The sequence below is a fragment of the Trachurus trachurus genome (assembly GCF_905171665.1).
Source record: "Trachurus trachurus genome assembly, chromosome: 16".
Taxonomy (NCBI): Eukaryota; Metazoa; Chordata; class Actinopteri; order Carangiformes; family Carangidae; genus Trachurus; species Trachurus trachurus.
In genome coordinates, this window is record NC_139902.1 from 34400116 (window position 1) to 34417889 (window position 17774).

At 40.8% G+C, this 17774-nt stretch overlaps 1 protein-coding gene across 1 annotated transcript in view; it reads left to right on the forward strand.

Annotated features, from left to right (window-relative positions):
- Positions 1–17774, forward strand: part of LOC310999157 (uncharacterized protein) — a 65254-nt gene that overhangs the window by 25109 nt on the left and 22371 nt on the right. The window contains exons 9-18 of the mRNA XM_083989481.1: positions 429–580; positions 683–783; positions 2061–2207; positions 2782–2916; positions 4353–4561; positions 5408–5551; positions 7737–7796; positions 8538–8650; positions 15631–16103; positions 17048–17274. Coding sequence (XP_083845607.1) covers positions 429–580; positions 683–783; positions 2061–2207; positions 2782–2916; positions 4353–4561; positions 5408–5551; positions 7737–7796; positions 8538–8650; positions 15631–16103; positions 17048–17274 — 1761 coding nt within the window. The remainder of the gene's footprint in view (positions 1–428; positions 581–682; positions 784–2060; positions 2208–2781; positions 2917–4352; positions 4562–5407; positions 5552–7736; positions 7797–8537; positions 8651–15630; positions 16104–17047; positions 17275–17774) is intronic.

Genomic DNA, 17774 nt, shown 5'->3' on the forward strand with positions numbered 1-17774 from the left:
ACATTATAGAAAAAAAGTGGTACAATTTTTCCCAAAAAGTTGAAACATTTCTAGAAAAAAGTAGTACAAATTCTCACAAAAAAATAAACAAAAAAGTTTAAACTTTTTTAGAAAAAAGTGGTAAAATTTTGCCTTTTCTTTTTTTTTGAAAAATCTGGTCAAATTTATCTGAAAAAGTGGTAAAATCCCCCCCCCCAATTTTTTTTTTTTTCTAATTTTAGAAGAAACTGGTAAAATTTTAGAAAAATTCTAGAAAAAGTGGTAGGATTTCAAAAAAATTAAACAAAAAAGTTTAACAATTTTTAGAAAAAAGAAAAATGTGGTAAAATTTCTCCAAAAAAAGGGGGCAAACAATAATACAAAAAGGGGTAACATTTCTTGTGTATATGTTCACCTGTTTGGGTGTGTGTGTGTGTGTGTGTGTGTAGGTTCATGCAGCACATGCTCCAGCACTCGGACCTGATCCGAGGAGGATTCCCTGAAGACTGGAAGTGCTGCAGGTACTGTTACCGCCAGTTCTCGTCTCCGTCTCACCTGGTGGTTCACCTAGAGAAGGTGCACGGCTCCGCCCCCTCCTCCAGTAAGACCCACAACTCACTACAACAACCATAAACACCTGACAACAACAACCATACACTCCTCCTGACCAGGTGTGTAACTGACCTGTCCCTGTGTGTCTCAGGTATGTGTCGTATCTGTGAGTGGGCGTTCGACAACGAGCCGGCCTTCCTCAACCACATGAAGTCCAACCACAAACCAGGAGAGATGCCCTATGTGTGTCAGGTGAGTCCTCAGCTCTGATCTACAGGTGTGTTATCAGGGTTCTTACGGATCCTTAAAAAGTCTTAAATGAATGAATTAATTAATTAATCTAAAAACGAGATATTCTGGCGTAAATTTAAGCCATGGTCCAACGCACCGTAACACCGAGTTAGACCCCCCCTCGAGAGATGAAGTCTGCTAACCGCTAGCTTCTCTAGTTGTAGCAACTTTAGCAATGACCGCACCATAACAAACAGCGCAGTATACGGATCCACTAGCCACCGATCAAAAAGTCACTTACAGCCACAAATAATGCTCAGAACAACACCAAACGTCATCAACAGTACAAACAGGGTCCCATCCCATAATATGAGGCATCAAACATCTGTTAGCTTAGCCTGGTTTCTATTGAAAAGAGATGAAAACAACTCACCCACTCTCCTCCAGTTATACGCTATGCAGCAACTTTCCGTGTCCAGGACAGAGTCCAGGCACTGACAACACACGTCCGAGGCCGACTGGCAGCACAAACATCTGGTTTCAGCACAAACATCTGGTTTCAGCACAATCATCTGGTTTCAGCACAATCATCTGGTTTCAGCACAATCATCTGGTTTCAGCACAGACATCTGGTTTCAGCACAATCATCTGGTTTCAGCACAAACATCTGGTTTCAGCACAGACATCTGGTTTCAGCACAATCATCTGGTTTCAGCACAAACATCTGGTTTCAGCACAATCATCTGGTTTCAGCACAAACATCTGGTTTCAGCACAGACATCTGGTTTCAGCACAATCATCTGGTTTCAGCACAAACATCTGGTTTCAGCAGCCACTGGCAGCACAAACATCTGGTTTCAGCACAATCATCTGGTTTCAGCACAAACATCTGGTTCCAGCACAAACATCTGGTTTCAGCACAAACATCTGGTTTCAGCACAAACATCTGGTTCCAGCACAAACATCTGGTTTCAGTGGCCACCGACAGGCAGTGACCACCACACTGACCACTTGATTCCCCCAGGTCCAGCACATAGCCTCCACCGCAGCTGTCCCTCTTTCACTTTACTCCTCCATTTCTTTCAGCTTGTCAGCGCTAAATTTCTCACCGCCTCCAGCTGACGAGTCAGTGTTTTTTTCCCCCCAGACTTTTTATGCATTTGTTTTGAAAGGACAGCTGGAAAAGTCTTTAATTTAACTTGGCCTAAGCTGTACGAACCCTTATAACTCAGGTGTGTTGTAACTCTCTACAGGTGTGTGTGTTATAATAACTTGTGTGCGTGTCTTCTTACCTACAGGTGTGCTCGTACCGCTCCTCCTTCTACTCTGACGTGCTGCAGCACTTCGCCAGCTTCCACAGAGACTCTCGCTTCCTGCTCTGTGTCTTCTGTCTGAAGGTGACCAGACACCCGGTCAGCTACCAGCAGCACCTGCTCACACACCAGGTAACCGTGGTAACCACACACCTGTTGACCACACCCCCCCCCAGGTAACCGTGGTAACCAACACTGCTGCTGCTGTGCTCCCTTAGCTAAAAAAGCAGGGTACAAAAAGTCATTTGTGCCATCTGCAGTGGATCTTCAGGTGAACTCTGAGCTACAGTGAAACCGCAGCTGTTGTATGATACTGTAATGTTGTATTTGTTTTATTTATTTAAAAGGACAGTGTGCTGTGACATTAATTATTGAGACAATAAAAAGATGGCTGCACCAGATTTAGCGGAGCCGTTAATTTCCATCTGTAGTCCTCTGGGGAAATGGGGAAACATGGGGTACTTAAATACAAAAATAAAAAACATAACAAGGATTTTGACAGACAAACGATTTCATGTGTTTATTTATTTTATTGTTACTGTGCCCAGCTGTTATTGTTGGCTGACTACCAAGATGCCAAAGGCAAATTTCCACTGTGTTTTTAAACCATTGGACAATAAAGTCTTCTTTTCTTTTCTTTTCTTTTCTTTTCGTATCGTATCTTATCGTATCTTATCTTATCTTATCTTATCTTATCTTATCTTAGATCAACCAGGCCTTCCACTGCAACAAGTGTCGACTCCAGTTCATCTTCCTCAAAGACAAGATGCAGCACAAGCTGGAGAACCACCGCAGCTTCAGCCGGCCGTCGCAGCTGGAGGGGCTGCCGCCGGGGTCAAAGGTCAGTCAGAGGAGGGGAGGGGAGGAGTGGAGGGGTGGGGAGGAGAAGGCCGGCGCAGCTGGAGGGGCTGCCGCCGGGGTCAAAGGTCAGTCTGAGGAGAGGAGGGGAGGGGAGGAGAGGAGAGGGGAGGAGAGGGGAGGAGAGGAGAGGGGAGGAGAGGAGGAGAGGGGAGGAGAGGAGAGGGGGGGAGGGAAGGGGAGGGGAGGGGAGGAGGGGAGGGGAGGGGAGGGGAGGGGAGGAGAGGGGAGGAGAGGAGAGGGGAGGAGAGGAGGGGAGGGGAGGGGAGGGGAGGAGAGGGGAGGAGAGGAGAGGGGGGGAGGGGAGGAGAGGGGAGGAGAGGAGAGGGGAGGAGAAGGCCGGTGCAGCTCGAGGGGCTGCCGCCGGGGTCAAAGGTCAGTTTGTAACAAGTCGTTACAAATACATAAGTGGTCGACGCACCGAACCGAGGCGGCCATGTTGCATTGTCAATAAAGTTTCATACAGAGATGAGCTGGGGGGGCTTAGACGCTTGTTTATCCTGTTACATGCAGCGTCTGTTGTCTGTCTGACGTCTGCCCCATTTCACCTGAATGCAACATCAAGAATACGTTCAGATATGCAACCGCACCGCTAGATGGGGGGAATTCCTACGTACTATACCTTTAAACTTCAAGTCTGAGTTGTTTAAATGACAGAAATCTGTTTTGATGAATGTAAATGAGCCTTAACTTTGGATTGATTATAATTAAACAAGATTTTAGAGCCGATACATAAAAAAAAAGAACTTTAAAGTTCAAAATGAGACAGATAAAGCTGCAAAACTATAAAATAATCACTGCATTCAAAACTAAAACCCTTAGAGGCTTGTTTATCCTGTTACATGCAGCGTCTGTTGTCTGTCTCACCTCTGCCCAATTTCACCTGAATGCAACATCAAGAATACGTTCAGATATGCAACCGCACCGCTAGATGGGGGGAATTCCTACGTACTATACCTTTAAAAAGTATTAAAAAGTCTTTTCATGACTTTATAAAGTCTTAAATTTTGAAGGTATTTTTACTGAATTGGCTGTCCAAGAGTTAGAGTCCTAAAAAACATTGTAAAAGTGTGTGAATTTATTCATTTTATTAAAAAACAAAGATGAACCGGTTCATAAAGAAGAAAATACGATTTTTGTTTTTGTTTTTTGAGAGTGGAGCAATGTATTTTTTTTTGATAAACTTTGCCTTTGATTTATTATCCCAGCCTATTTTGAATTCTGTTGTATCATAGTGGTCTAGAGTCTTTATCACAAACTAAACCTGTTAAGTTAAAAGTGTCATTTATGTAACTGGTTACAGCTTGAAGTGGTGGTGAGGTGTTGAAAAGTATTGAGAAAAAGTCTTGAAAAGGTTTTAGAATGAACTTCCAGATCCCTGTATGAACCCTGTTTGACCTCTGACCTCTGTGTTGCTAGGTGACCATCAGGACCTATGGGAAGAACAAGTCCCCGATGACGTCATCAGGTGGGCGGTTCCTCCAGACCCCCCCCTCCTCCTCCTCCTCCTCCTCCTCCGCCCTCGTCCAGCCAATCGTCATCAAGACGGAGAAGAAGACCCCGCCCCTCTCCAGACCCCCCCGCTCCCCCAGCAAGAGGCCGTTCAGCCGCCGCCTCCACGTCAGCAGGTCAGTACCGAGCACGCCTAGCTGTCACCATGACAACACCTGGCGCCGGCCGGCCCAGACGTCCAATCAGACGTCAGGCCAGTGGTGTAGTCTGTGCGTGAGAGATTATACCAGTTTCTGCTCAATTTTTTTTTAAAGAAATTTTACCCATTTTGTATTATTGTTTGCCCCCCCCCTTTTTTTTGAGAAATTTTACCACATTTTTCTATAATATTTTGAAAATTTTACCACTTTTTCTAGGATTCTTGAGTAATTTTACCAGTTTCTTCTCAATTAAAACAAAACCCTTTTTACTATATTATTATTACTTTTACCACTTTTTTAAAATTATTGTTTGACTTTTCTTTTTTTTTCTAAAAAAAAAAAAAAAAAGCAAAATTTTACCACTTTTTCTAGAATTCTTGAGTAATTTTACCAGTTTCTTCTCAATTTTTAAAACATTTTTGTATTATTTATTTTTTTTTAGAAATTTTACCACTTTTTCAGAGAAATTTTACCAGATTTTTCTAAAAGAAATTGCAAAATTTTACCACTTTTTCCAGTATTCTTGAGTAATTTTACTTTTCTTTATTATTGTTTGAATTTTTATTTTTTTTAATTTTACCACTTTTCCTAGAATTTCTTTGAGAAATTTTACCAGTGTCTTCTAAAATTTTTAAAACAATTTTTTAATTTTTTTTATTTTAGAAATGTTACCACTTTTTCAGAGAAATTTTACCAGATTTTTCTAAAAAAAAAAAAAAATTGCAAAATTTTACCACTTTTTTCTAAATTTTTAAAAACGTTTTTGTTAATTTTTTTGTGAGAATTTTACCACTTTTTTCTAAATTGTTAAACTTTAACCAGGGCGTCGGACAGAGAACACGTCCTGTGTCTGGAGTGCGGCACCGACGCCTCCAACTTCTCGGCTCATTACCCGACCCACGTCCGCTGCCTGCTCTGCCCCTACAGCAGCTGCTGCTCCCGGGCCTACGCCGCACACATGATACAGTAAGTAATCAGATTACTGAGGTAAAGTAGTCAGAGTACTGCAGTACTGTGTGTGTCCACCACACATACAGTTATATAACAATCAACATCTTGCTGCAATAAGCACTTTTCCTACGTCATACATGTTGTTGTCTAAGTGTTGTCCATTGTCTAATTGTGCCTGTTTATGCCTCACCTTTGTATACCGTAAAACTTCAAATAAGGGCAGAGTCCCAAATTGCCGCCGGTCCCAATTAATCGCCGGGTGTAGCAAAATATTTTTTGTATTAAACGCCCATCCCAAATAAACGCCGGGTCAAACATTGTTTTTCTGGTTGCCAAAAATATTCTATGCAAATATAGCTTACCTAAACACAAACAAATAACCTTAAACGAATTGAAAGGGGTCTCGAGACATTAAAGTCGGCCGAGGACCAACGAGACGCCTCTGGGCTGGTTGCTCCTGCCCGGTCTGTCCACTGCTCTCATCCTCACTTCAGCACCTGCCCGGGCTGCACCGTGTCGGCTCGGCTCGGCTCACTACTCATCATTTAAATGACTTATTACTCCATTTAAAAGTAGCTAAACAATTTACTGTTCTGTTCTCATACGCGTGTTTAGTAAGGCTATGTTGCATTATTATAAGCTATACTTCATTCCCTCAAAAAAAAAAAAAAGGACGGAGGAGCGAGCCAACACAGGTGCTGAAGTGAGGGAGAGGAGTGGAGAGACTGCACTGCAAAAACTCAAAATCTTACCAAGAATATTCGTCTTATTTCTAGTCAAAACAAATCTCATTCTACTTAAAATAAGACTCATCACATTAAAAGCAGCTTGTTTTTAGACACTTTTTTACTTCTTTCAAACAGATTTTCACTTGAAATAAGTAGAAAAATCTGATAGTGGAGCAAGTTTTTCTTTCTTATTCCAAACACAAAAAACTTGCTTTCACTGGCAGATTTTTCTACTTATTTCAAGTGAAAATTAGTTTGAAACAAGTGAAAATGATCTAAAAACAAGTTAATTTTTAGGTGATGAGTCTTATTTTAAGTGGAAAGAGTTTAGTTTTGACTAGAAATGAGACATTTTGACAAGAAAGAAGACAAATATTCTTGGAAAGATTTTGAGTTTTTGCAGTGTGGGCGTCCGCGGGGCTCTTGCAGCTTGTGGCGGATGACCGGGGGTCTCAGTCTCCTGGTACCTGTGCGGGCCAGGACCACGGAGGTCAGCGAGACCGAGAACTAGTCTGCCCCGCCCCTTGAGAAACACGTATCGTCCCACCGCAGCCTGCTGCCACGGACACACTATTAACCTGTTCACGCAGTTACTTATGTAACTAGTGTTCCTAAAAGCCATCAAGTGTGTGATTGGCCCCAATAGGTTATCTGTTGGAAAAAAAAAAATCTCACTAAGATCTTGCAGTGTGCATTTTAGCCAAATTGGACAATTTTGGACAGGTTTTGCACACTGTACATCGCCAAGGGACACTGTTTGGAAAAACTCTATAGTGCCTCAGTAATTTTACCTATCAACCTAAAATTTGGTACATATGTGGACAGGGAGTGTGTGAACCATATATGTAAAATTCAACCTGTTTGATAATTAGGATTTTGATATATCACCTTTTCACCAAAAATTTCAAACTCGTTTTTTTTTTTTTTTTTTTTTTAAATAGTAATTTCAGAAGCCCATTTTTTTATGAAATGACTCAATTCAATATTTTATACATATATATGTAAAGGGACAAAGGTTTTCTTTCATTTAAGCCATAAACCATAGTTGTGGGATTAGTACTTCTGTGGTTATAAAGCTTTAATTGCAGTGATACAAAAACAGGCGGAAATTGCCAAAAATGGCCTCTGCATGAAGAGGTTAATAAACGCAGGTCCCAAATAAACGCAGGTCCATAATAAACGCCTGTTGATTTGAGCGATTTAAGCAAATAAACGCCCGGGCCTTTATTTGGTGTTTTACGGTAGTAGCTTGTATTCAGTGTATTTTACTACTTTTATGTTATGTGTAGGGACGACAGATGGAAATTAGCTGGGAGCTAAATCTGGTGCAACCATCTTTACATTTTTTTTTCCTTTAAATGATTAATGTAATTGCACATTGTCCCTTATTAAACTAAACAGTAATACACTCTGATTGGTCACTGTGATTGATCCCTGACTGATGGACGGTTGTCTGGTTGTCTTGGTTACAGTCACCATGTCCCGCGCTCCAAAGACAAAGTGGTTCCCCTGCACAGACGTCCTCCTCCATGGTGAGTTACTGAGCCCTGATTGGTCGCCTCTTCTTCTCCTTCTTCTGCTTCTTTTTCTTCTTTTTCTCCTTTTTCTTCTGTTTCTTCTTCTTTTTTCTTCTTCGTTTTGTTCTTTTCCTTCTCCTTTTTCTCCTTCTCTGTATTTAACACCACTTTAATGACATCAGTTCATACAGTGGCCTGCAGGTGGAGCTGTGTTCCTCAGTGTAGATAGATAGACGGATAGATAGATGGATGGATAGATAGATAGATAGATAGATAGATAGATAGATAGATAGATAGATAGATAGATAGATAGATAGATAGATAGATAGATAGATAGATAGACAGATTATCTATCAAGCTTTCTTGTCATTATAATCTATACAATAAATTCATTTATGAGTTTATCTAACTGGATTTATTCTAATATATTATCACTAATCTTTATCTCTCTATATAGTCATATACATATAAATAACACAAGAATAAAAAGAACAACCTACACATAATAAAGTAGTTCTATAAAATGTAATATAAAACTGTATATACAGCATATAGGCAGAGTTGACTGTAGTTTAGTGCAAAATAAAATGTAAGGTGCAGTGAACATAGTGTGTAAAAACATAAGAGGTGTGTAGTGACAGTAAGTTATGACCAGAGTTGTAGCTGTTCAACAGTTCATTCAGCGTCGCTCTCTAAAGACCCTTTAACCCTGAGACCAAGTACAGATTCATATTAATGTGTTTGTGTGTGTTTCAGTGTGTTCGTGCTGCAGTGCTCTGAGTGCGACTTCAGTCCTCAGTCAGCGGACCAGATGGCTGCTCACCTGATCAACAACCCAACGCACCACAGCGCCACCTGCAGACCGCACAGTAAGATACACATACACACACTGCAAAAACTCAAATATCTCACCAAGAATATTTGTCTTATTTCTAGTCAAAACAAATCTCATTCTACTTAAAATCAGACTCATCACATAAAAAGCAGCTTGTTTTTAGACACTTTTTACTTCTTTCAAGCAGATTTTCACTTGAAATAAGTAGAAAAATCTGATAGTGGAGCAAGTTTTTCTTTCTTATTACAAACACAACAAACCTTTTGCAACTTTTTCTACTTATTTCAAGTGAAAATCTGCTTGAAACAAGTGAAAATGATCTAAAAACAAGTTAATTTTTAGGTGATGAGTCTTATTTTAAGTGGAAAGAGATTAGTTTTGACTAGAAATGAGACATTTTGACAAGAAATAAGACAGATATTCTTGGAAAGATTTAGAGTTTTTGCAGTGCAGCAGAGAGTTCTCTTCCAGACTCACTGCAAAAACTTAAAATCTTTCCAAGAATATTTGTCTTATTTCTAGTCAAAACTAAGGTCATTATATGTAAAATCACATTAAAAGCAGCTTGTTTTTGGACACTATTTACGTATTTCAAGTCTATTTTCATTTGAAATACCGTAAGTAGAAAAATCTGATAGTGGAGCAAGTTTTTCTTTCTTATTACAAGCACAAAAAACTTGCTTTCACTGTCAGATTTTTCTACTTACAGATGTTACTGGTTCAAAATTGCGGACTTCACGCGTGGTCCACGCGAGACGGCACAAGACTCAGGCATTTTTTTTCTTTGGCGAGACAAGAGGTTTTAATGAAAAGCCTCAATGTGCCAAAACAACCACCAGGTGGCATCTGTGAGAACGGAGGACGACAGGCGGATGACTCAGTGATCTGTGCAGTAATCCACAGCTTAAACTCTAGGCTATTAAACTAGAACTAACTACTACTAACTGAGGCTGTCTTTACACTGCACGGTTCAAGTGGCCCAATTCCGATTTTTTCCTCTCAAGTGGCTCAGATCGGATCTGTAACATGAATGTGTAAACGGGACAAATGCGCATTGAATCGAATATTGTCAGATCAGATTCAGGCCCCCGTTATATGTGGAAATAAATCAGATACAAATCGGATCTCTGCCAATGCGTCTGCAGTCTAAACAGACAGATCGGATCTTCACTGGCAATGCGTGTCATACGTCATCAATGATAATATTAATTCACATGCTCACGCGTCTCGCTGAACCTCTGTAGCCTGTGATTGACACATGGGGCTGACCTGGACTACCATGGCCAGCTGTGGTCAGCTGTAATCACTGTCACAGGCGTTACAGTGTTTCATTTTTGTGGTGTCCGCGCGTCTGTTTTTTTCCCCCTCACTAGTTCTTGTTTTCATATAGGCCTACAGTGAAATTAATTTCTATGCGGATCGATACGAGGGCAAGCGAGGGAGCGCGAGATAAACATTCACGTTTTCCTACCGGCAAAAACTGAACCGAGCCGATAACAAATCAAGAGAGGAAAAACAAACATTGTATACAAATGTGTGAGGCTGTCCCGTCCTCACTACGTGAGCGACGGAGGATCAAACGGTGGCACAACTGTCACCGTCACCGCTGTCTCATCTCACAGCAGCTCCGCTCCACGCAGCGCTGCAGCCACTTCACTAACGTTATTTTGTAACATTCACTTTGTAAGTGATGTGTCGGATATAAACTCTGAACACCAGACTCACCTTTGTTTAAAAATATTATTATATTATTACGTGACAATTTCCTGAAATCACTAGTTTATTTGGGTTGTTTCATGCAGGCACAGCAGGTGTAAATGCAGATTATCAGATCTGGGTCACTTCTGATAGAACATGTAAATAGACCGTCAAAAAAATCGGATATAGGCAACAAATCGGAATTGGGCATCAAGGCCTGCAGTGTAAAGACAGCCTAACTACTGATCTTTCCTCGTCGCAAGCCTTGTTAGGCCTGGGACGATAATAAATTTTGATGGACGATATATTGTCCCACAAATTATTGACGATAAACGATATTATTGACACTTTTTTTTTTAGAACAAATTAACCACTAATATAATAATAATATTTCATAATAATGCAAGTAGACCCTTTTAAATGCGATAAACTTTTATTTCTCATGAGTATTTTTTTAACCATTATAATTGGAATGACAAGAACTTATATAGCTACTATCCTAAAAAAATAAAATAAACAAAAAATAATAAGCAGTGCAGCTCTTCTGTCCAATAACGTTATACACCTGAAGCTCCACTTTTCATTCAAACAAACTAATGTGACTTCCACAGATGTAAGATTTCATCAATGAGACCAGCATTTATCTCCTATACAGTATTAAACCAGCCGGCGGTAAACCTCTAAAAAAGTTTTCTTAGTCGTTTTCTCCCCCAATGACGGAGGTTGACCGGCCCGTGAGCTGCTGCAGACCATAATACATCCATGCTGCAGACTGTGGGAAGCCCCGCTCCTCCTGCTCGCTGCTACCACATTAGCTCCGTCGGAGGAAAACAGGCGATATGTGGATGAACTGACCACAGACTGGGGATCTGAACTGTGACTTTCTCGCATGAAAAAATATTAAAACTTTAAAAAGTGACGTGTTAACAGCGCGGCAGCGGCAATTACAGTAAGATAGCTTTAGCTGCTTAGCTTTATAGCTAGCGCTGCCGGTTGCTGCCAAATGCATTCTGGGAAACAAAGATCCTGGATGACTGAAAAGAGGGTTCACTCCTTTCATTCTGCTATGAAACAAACGGCCCAGGTGCTGAGACCGATGGACAGAGTGAAGCCTCTTGTCATCCAGCCTGGTTGGAGGGAGAGACCAGGAAAACAAATACGTGCGCATGCACATGGCGATTTATCGAGACCGGAAAAACTATCGAGTTCATTTTCATTTATCGTGCGATTAATTGATTTATTGATTATCGTCCCAGGCCTACCGCTGGTTCTATCTTCAACCTCGGACAGCATTAACATCTCTCACCAACACCCCGATGTAAGCTTGAGGCATGTCGGACCTGAAGACCATGCTCGAGTCCGTCGCCGGAGCCACGGCCAGGTGGGACGTTTTGGGTGCCTACTGTTCCGGAGAGTCATTTCAGAGGACAATTACCGAGCCTGGGCCAAAACGACAAACTGGGACGGATCCAGGGGGAAACATGAACTGCCACAAAATGTGAAGAACTTTGTAGTGCAGTCACTGAGAACGGAGTTTCCAGGCATGGACAGAAAGGACTTGAAAGAATGCACAGATAAGATCAACGAGTTCTTGCGAACTCCGAGAAGATCATCTGAGGGTCCTATCCTCACCCTACTGTAGCCTACAGTAGCCTACAGTACTTGATGCTACAATGTGTGTGTGTTTTTTCTTCTTCAATAAAATGTTTTCATATCCAAGTTTGCTCGAGGCATCTTATTTTGTCAAGTGATTCAAAAAGCAGTAAGCAAGGTTATTATAGCCTATAAAGCTCTATAAAGCTAGAGAAAAAAATCAGTTCTTTGTTCTAAAGACTCATTTTATTGTGGGAAATACTAATTTACTAGAGACAAGGGAGACACACATTAGGGCAGGTGCAGAGTGAAAACAGGCAAAAATAGAGAAAAAACACAAGCATATAATAAAACCAAATAAAAGCCCAGGCTTTGCTTTGCTTAAATCGCTCAAATCAACCGGCGTTTCTTAGGACGGCCAGTCTCTCCACTCCTCTCCCTCACTTTAGCACCTTGTGGGGGGCAGCTCTCCATTTCAGCACCTCCACCCCGACAGCCCCCCTCCCTCCCCCCGCAGCATCGTCCAAGGTGCTGAACCTGAAACAGGAGGGAGTCTGTGAAACGTGCGCTGCTCAGAGACTGGGCAGAACGGTCCCACTTGCTTTCTCCCCGGCTACGTTGGTGGAGATCTCCCACACAGTAAAAGATTTAGGCAACACATTCTTCCAGCTGGCTGTTTTTCTTCCAGTTACAGAAAGTAGCCTATGTGCAAAGTACCTTATGAGACACATTAACATCTCTATTCATATAACGCCCATCGAAACAGCTGATTTACATGTCGGCCGTTAACACATGGCGATTGGCCATTCACGCGGCTTTGTTCTTGGTTTCGGCCAATCAGCAAGCACATGGCTAATTATCAGCTTTCAACCAATCGCACTGTTTTAATGTGTGTGTGAAAGTTATTTTCTTTAGTTCATTTTCGTTTCTTTTGGATTTTTTTTACAACAATGTATCAATATAATATTGTTTTCGTTTCATTTCGTTATAAAAATCAATCCCTTTTCTTTGAAACAATGAGATTGAGCAGCTAAAAACCAGACCAGTTCAACTGTAGCGATTTTCATAACACTATCGCTCCGGATCAGAGGTACTAAGATGCTGATTATTAACTCAATAAACTCAACCATGGCTTGTCTTATTGTTAATCTGAACGCACATGTATAAAGGGCAGAGTCAAGGCAGCAGATAAATCACAAAACATCAACGCGTCCGTGAGCGTAACCCATGGTCCGACCTGACCCAGTTATTGAATGTTTAGGTTTATTTAGAAGAAGTCTGATTATGACTGCTGCTCTGGATCAGATTATTTGCTCATAATTCGGGTTATTTTCAAACAGTGGCCAAACAACAGATCAATTCATTATTATAGACTATATTTTCCATTTTTGCTAAGCGGTTTGTTCTGAATTAAATAAAAGCCTGTCCCATACAGCCGCGTGTGTTACGCCGTGTTTTGTTGATGCTATCATCTTTGCCTTGCGCAGATGATCCTTCATAATTAAAAATAAAAAGTCCAGGCCGGCTGCATGGCTGACGGTGTCACCACTCTCATTATCACTGGCTGTTTGTGTTGTCTGTCAAAAAATGGATGAATGAAACCTATCGACTTTGTATCGGCCGCGTCTTCTATCGAGGGAAAGTTATTTATCCTATGTTTTATCGCCCAGCCCCAAAGTGACACAGACCCGTTCATTCACAAGAAATCATCCAGCTGCACTCTCAAACAAGGTGCGGAGTGAGAAATCTGCGGCACTACTGCACAGTCTGTAGTTGGCTCATTTTAAAAACACATTTTGGAGATGACGAGACAGATGACCGAAAAAAGAGAGTGAGACGTGGGCTATAGTCTACTGTAGCTGCCGTCGTTACATTTTGTCATTGAAAAACGAGGCTACTATATTATTTACTGTCTGCAGCTAGTTCTCCTTTCATCCTCTTGTATTCTGTATCATGAACAGCGCCACTCCTAATCGCGGCTACATTGTGTGACGTGTCAGCATTGTCCCCAAAACGTCTGAGCAGTATTTAGTACGGTGCTGCCACCTAGAGGAAAACAGTTGTGGTGAAAAGACACGCGTTCACACGATCCTGTAGTGCAGGACAAACCCCGCAATTTTGAACCAGTAACATCTGTATTTCAAGTGAAAATTAGTTTGAAACAAGTGAAAATGATCTAAAAACAAGTTCATTTTTAGGTGATGAGTCTTATTTTAAGAGGAAAGAGATGAGTTTTGACTAGAAATGAGACAAACAGAGTTTCAGAGTTTTTGCAGTGCAGCTGTGGTTGAACATCTGGATCGTCCTCCTCCGTCTGTGATGTTACGACAGTTTAGTTTGAGTTGATAAATAAAACAGCTGCTGCTGGTCAATTGTTCTGTGTCTCCATGGAGACGACCCCGTGTTGCCTCCGAGCCGTTTCCTCCCGCCGCGGCTCGGACGGCGTCCAGCTTCGCCAAAGTAAACAACAGGGGACGGCGCCACGGAAACGGGAGGAACAGTCCGTCCAACACTTGAACGTGACCTTTGACCTCGAGGCTGATGGAGAAACGCTGTTAGACACCATAATAATAACAGTTTATTCTGTGAGACACGATGTTGTTGGTCAATGATGTGGTTGTAAAGATAAATGACCTTGTATGCGCTACACTGCAAAAACTCAAAATCTTACCCAGAATATTTCTCTTATTTCTAGTCAAAATGTCTCATTCTACTTAAAATAAGACTCATCACATTAAAAGCAGCTTGTTTTTAGACACTTTTTACTTCTTTCAAGCAGATTTTCACTTGAAATAAGTAGAAAAATCTGATAGTGGAGCAAGTTTTTCTTTCTTATTACAAACACAAAAAACTTGCTTTCACTGGCAGATTTTTCTACTTATTTCAAGTGAAAATTAGTTTGAAACAAGTGAAAATGATCTAAAAACAAGTTCATTTTTAGGTGATGAGTCTTATTTTAAGTGGAAAGAGATTAGTTTTGACTAGAAATGAGACATTTTGACAAGAAATAAGACAAATATTCTTGGAAAGATTTAGAGTTGTTGCAGTGTAATTCAAGGGTCAGAGCTTTTAAAAGACATTTTTACTTTTATGTTTTATAAGATATCATTTTTTGTAAGAACCACAATTGATAAATGTAGGTTATACATGTATATAAAGGGATAGTTCGACATTAAGTCAAATTGGCCCATTGCCATAACCCCTACACTGCAAAAACTCTAAATCTTTCCAAGAATATTTGTCTTATTTCTTGTCAAAATGTCTCATTTCTAGTCAAAACTAATCACTTTCCACTTAAATTAAGACTCATCACCTAAAAATGAACTTGTTTTTAGATCATTTTCACTTGTTTCAAACTAATTTTCACTTGAAATAAGTAGAAAAATCTGCCAGTGAAAGCAAGTTTTTTGTGCTTGTAATAAGAAAGAAAAACTTGCTCCACTGTCAGATTTTTCTACTTATTTCAAGTGAAAATCTGCTTGAAAGAAGTAAAAAGTGTCTAAAAACAAGCTGCTTTTTATGTGATGAGTCTTATTTTAAGTAGAATGAGATTTGTTTTGACTAGAAATAAGGCAAATATTCTTGGTAAGATGTAGAGTTTTTGCAGTGTATGACTATAGGGATTAATATGGCAATGGGCCAATTTGACTAAACATTGAACTATCCCTTTAAGAAACGATCACTAATTTAATCTAGTTAACGAGTCGTTCTGCTTCTCTTCAGCTTCCTACGTTGAGCCTGACATCCGGTTTCACCAGGACGACGGCCAGCAGCAGCATTCCTCTTCCTCTTCCTCGGAGGAGAAGAAGGACCAGGACCTTCCCGATCCGTCATGGCGGTCGGCGGCGAGCTGGACGACGCTGCCGGAGGAGAAGGAGGAGGGGGAGGGGAAGGGGGAGGGGGGCGTTGCCACGGCGACAGCGAAGGCCACGGCCACCATCACCATCGCCCCGTTCGCTCAGAGCAGCGGGCCTCAGCACTCGCTGGCCAAGAACAGCGACGCCATCGACTACTTCAACCTGCTGTTCCCCGCCGCGCTGGTGGAGCTCATCGCCACGGAGACCAACGCTCACGCCAAGACCTGCCACTTCCTGGGCGTCGCCTCCTCCTCCTCCTCCTCCTCCTCCTCCTCCTCCTCCTCCTCCTCCTCCTCCTCCTCCTCGCCGCCCGACTGGGTTCCCGTGACGACGCACGAGGTTTGTGTTTATGTTTATGTTTATTAAAGACTCCCATTAGCTGCTGCACTGCAAAAACTCTAAATCTTTCCAAGAATATTTGTCTTATTTCTTGTCAAATTGTCTCATTTCTAGTCAAAACTAATCACTTTCCACTTAAAATAAGACTCGTCACCTAAAAATGAACTTGTTTCTAGATCATTTTCACTTGTTTCAAACTAATTTTCACTTGAAATAAGTAGAAAAATCTGCCAGGGAGAGCAAGTTTTTGTGCTTTTAATAAGAAAGAAAAACTTTTTCTACTTATTTCAAGTGAAAATCTGCTTGTAAGAAGTAAAAAGTGTCTAAAAACAAGCTACTTTTTAATGTGATGAGTCAGATTTTTAGTAGAATGAGATTAGTTTTGACTAGAAATAAGACAAATATTCTTGGTAAGATTTTGAGTTTTTGCAGTGTAAATGTACAAAATAAGCTACAACTGTCGAAAAGACTTCTCCACACTGCCAAAACTCAAAATCTTACAAAGAATATTTGTCCTATTTCTTGTCAAAATGTCTCATTTCTAGTCAAAACTAATGTCATTATATGTAAAATCACGTAAAAAGTAGCTTGTTTTTAGATCATTTCCATTTGTTTCCAATAAAAATTTCACTTGAAATAAGTAGAAAAATCTGCCAGTGAAAGAAAGTTTTTTGTGCTTGTAATAAGAAAGAAAAACTTGCTCCACTATCAGATTTTTCTACTTATTTCAAGTGAAAATTTGTTTGAAACAAATGAAAATGATCTAAAAACAAGTTCATTTGTAGGTGATGAGTCTTATTTTAAGTAGAATGAGACTTGTTTTGACTAGAAATGAGACATGATTGTGTGTGTCTGAAAAAAACAGATAAACTTCTGTGTAATATTTCTGGTGTTTTTGTCACGACTAAGTTTTTTAATGAACCATATCTCCTTTGAACCAACAGATCAAAGGCTTCATCGGCCTGGTGGTCCTGATGGGGGTCCAGACCCTCCCCGACCTGGCCCACTACTGGTCGTGGGGTCACTATGACAACAGCTACACCTTCTACCGCGCCATGAGCCTCAAGCGCTTCAAGCAGATCGCCGCCAACATCCGCATGGGCAGCGCCACCACGGACCAGTACCGCTGCTCCGGCCGCCAGCGGCCCCACGACCCGCTGCACATCTTCAGGTCTGGTTCTGGTCTGTTCTGGTTCTGCTGCTGCTGATTTTATTTTATTTTTTTCATTTATTAGTTTATTTCATAGGGAGAGTGCACCACTACACTGCAAAAACCCCAAATCTTTCCAAGATTATTTGTCTTATTTCTTGTCAAAATGTCTCATTTCTAGTCAAAACTAAACTCTTTCCACTTTAAACAAGACTCAACTCACTAATTTTCACTTGAAATAAGTAGAAAAATCTGCCAGTGAAAGTAAGTTTTTTGTGTTTGTAATAAGAAAGAAAATCTTGCTCCACTATCAGATTTTTCTACTTATTTCAAGTGAAAATCTGCTTGAAAGAAGTAAAAAGTGTCTAAAAACAAGCTGTTCTTGGTAAGAGTTTGAGTTATTGCAGTGTAATCAACAGAGTTAAAAGAAAAACTGTCAGTGGGCCAGAGTTAGCCAACAACGCTAGTTTTCCTCCGTTGTCCCTGGCCAGATGTAAGAATTAAGTACTTTCAAAACACAA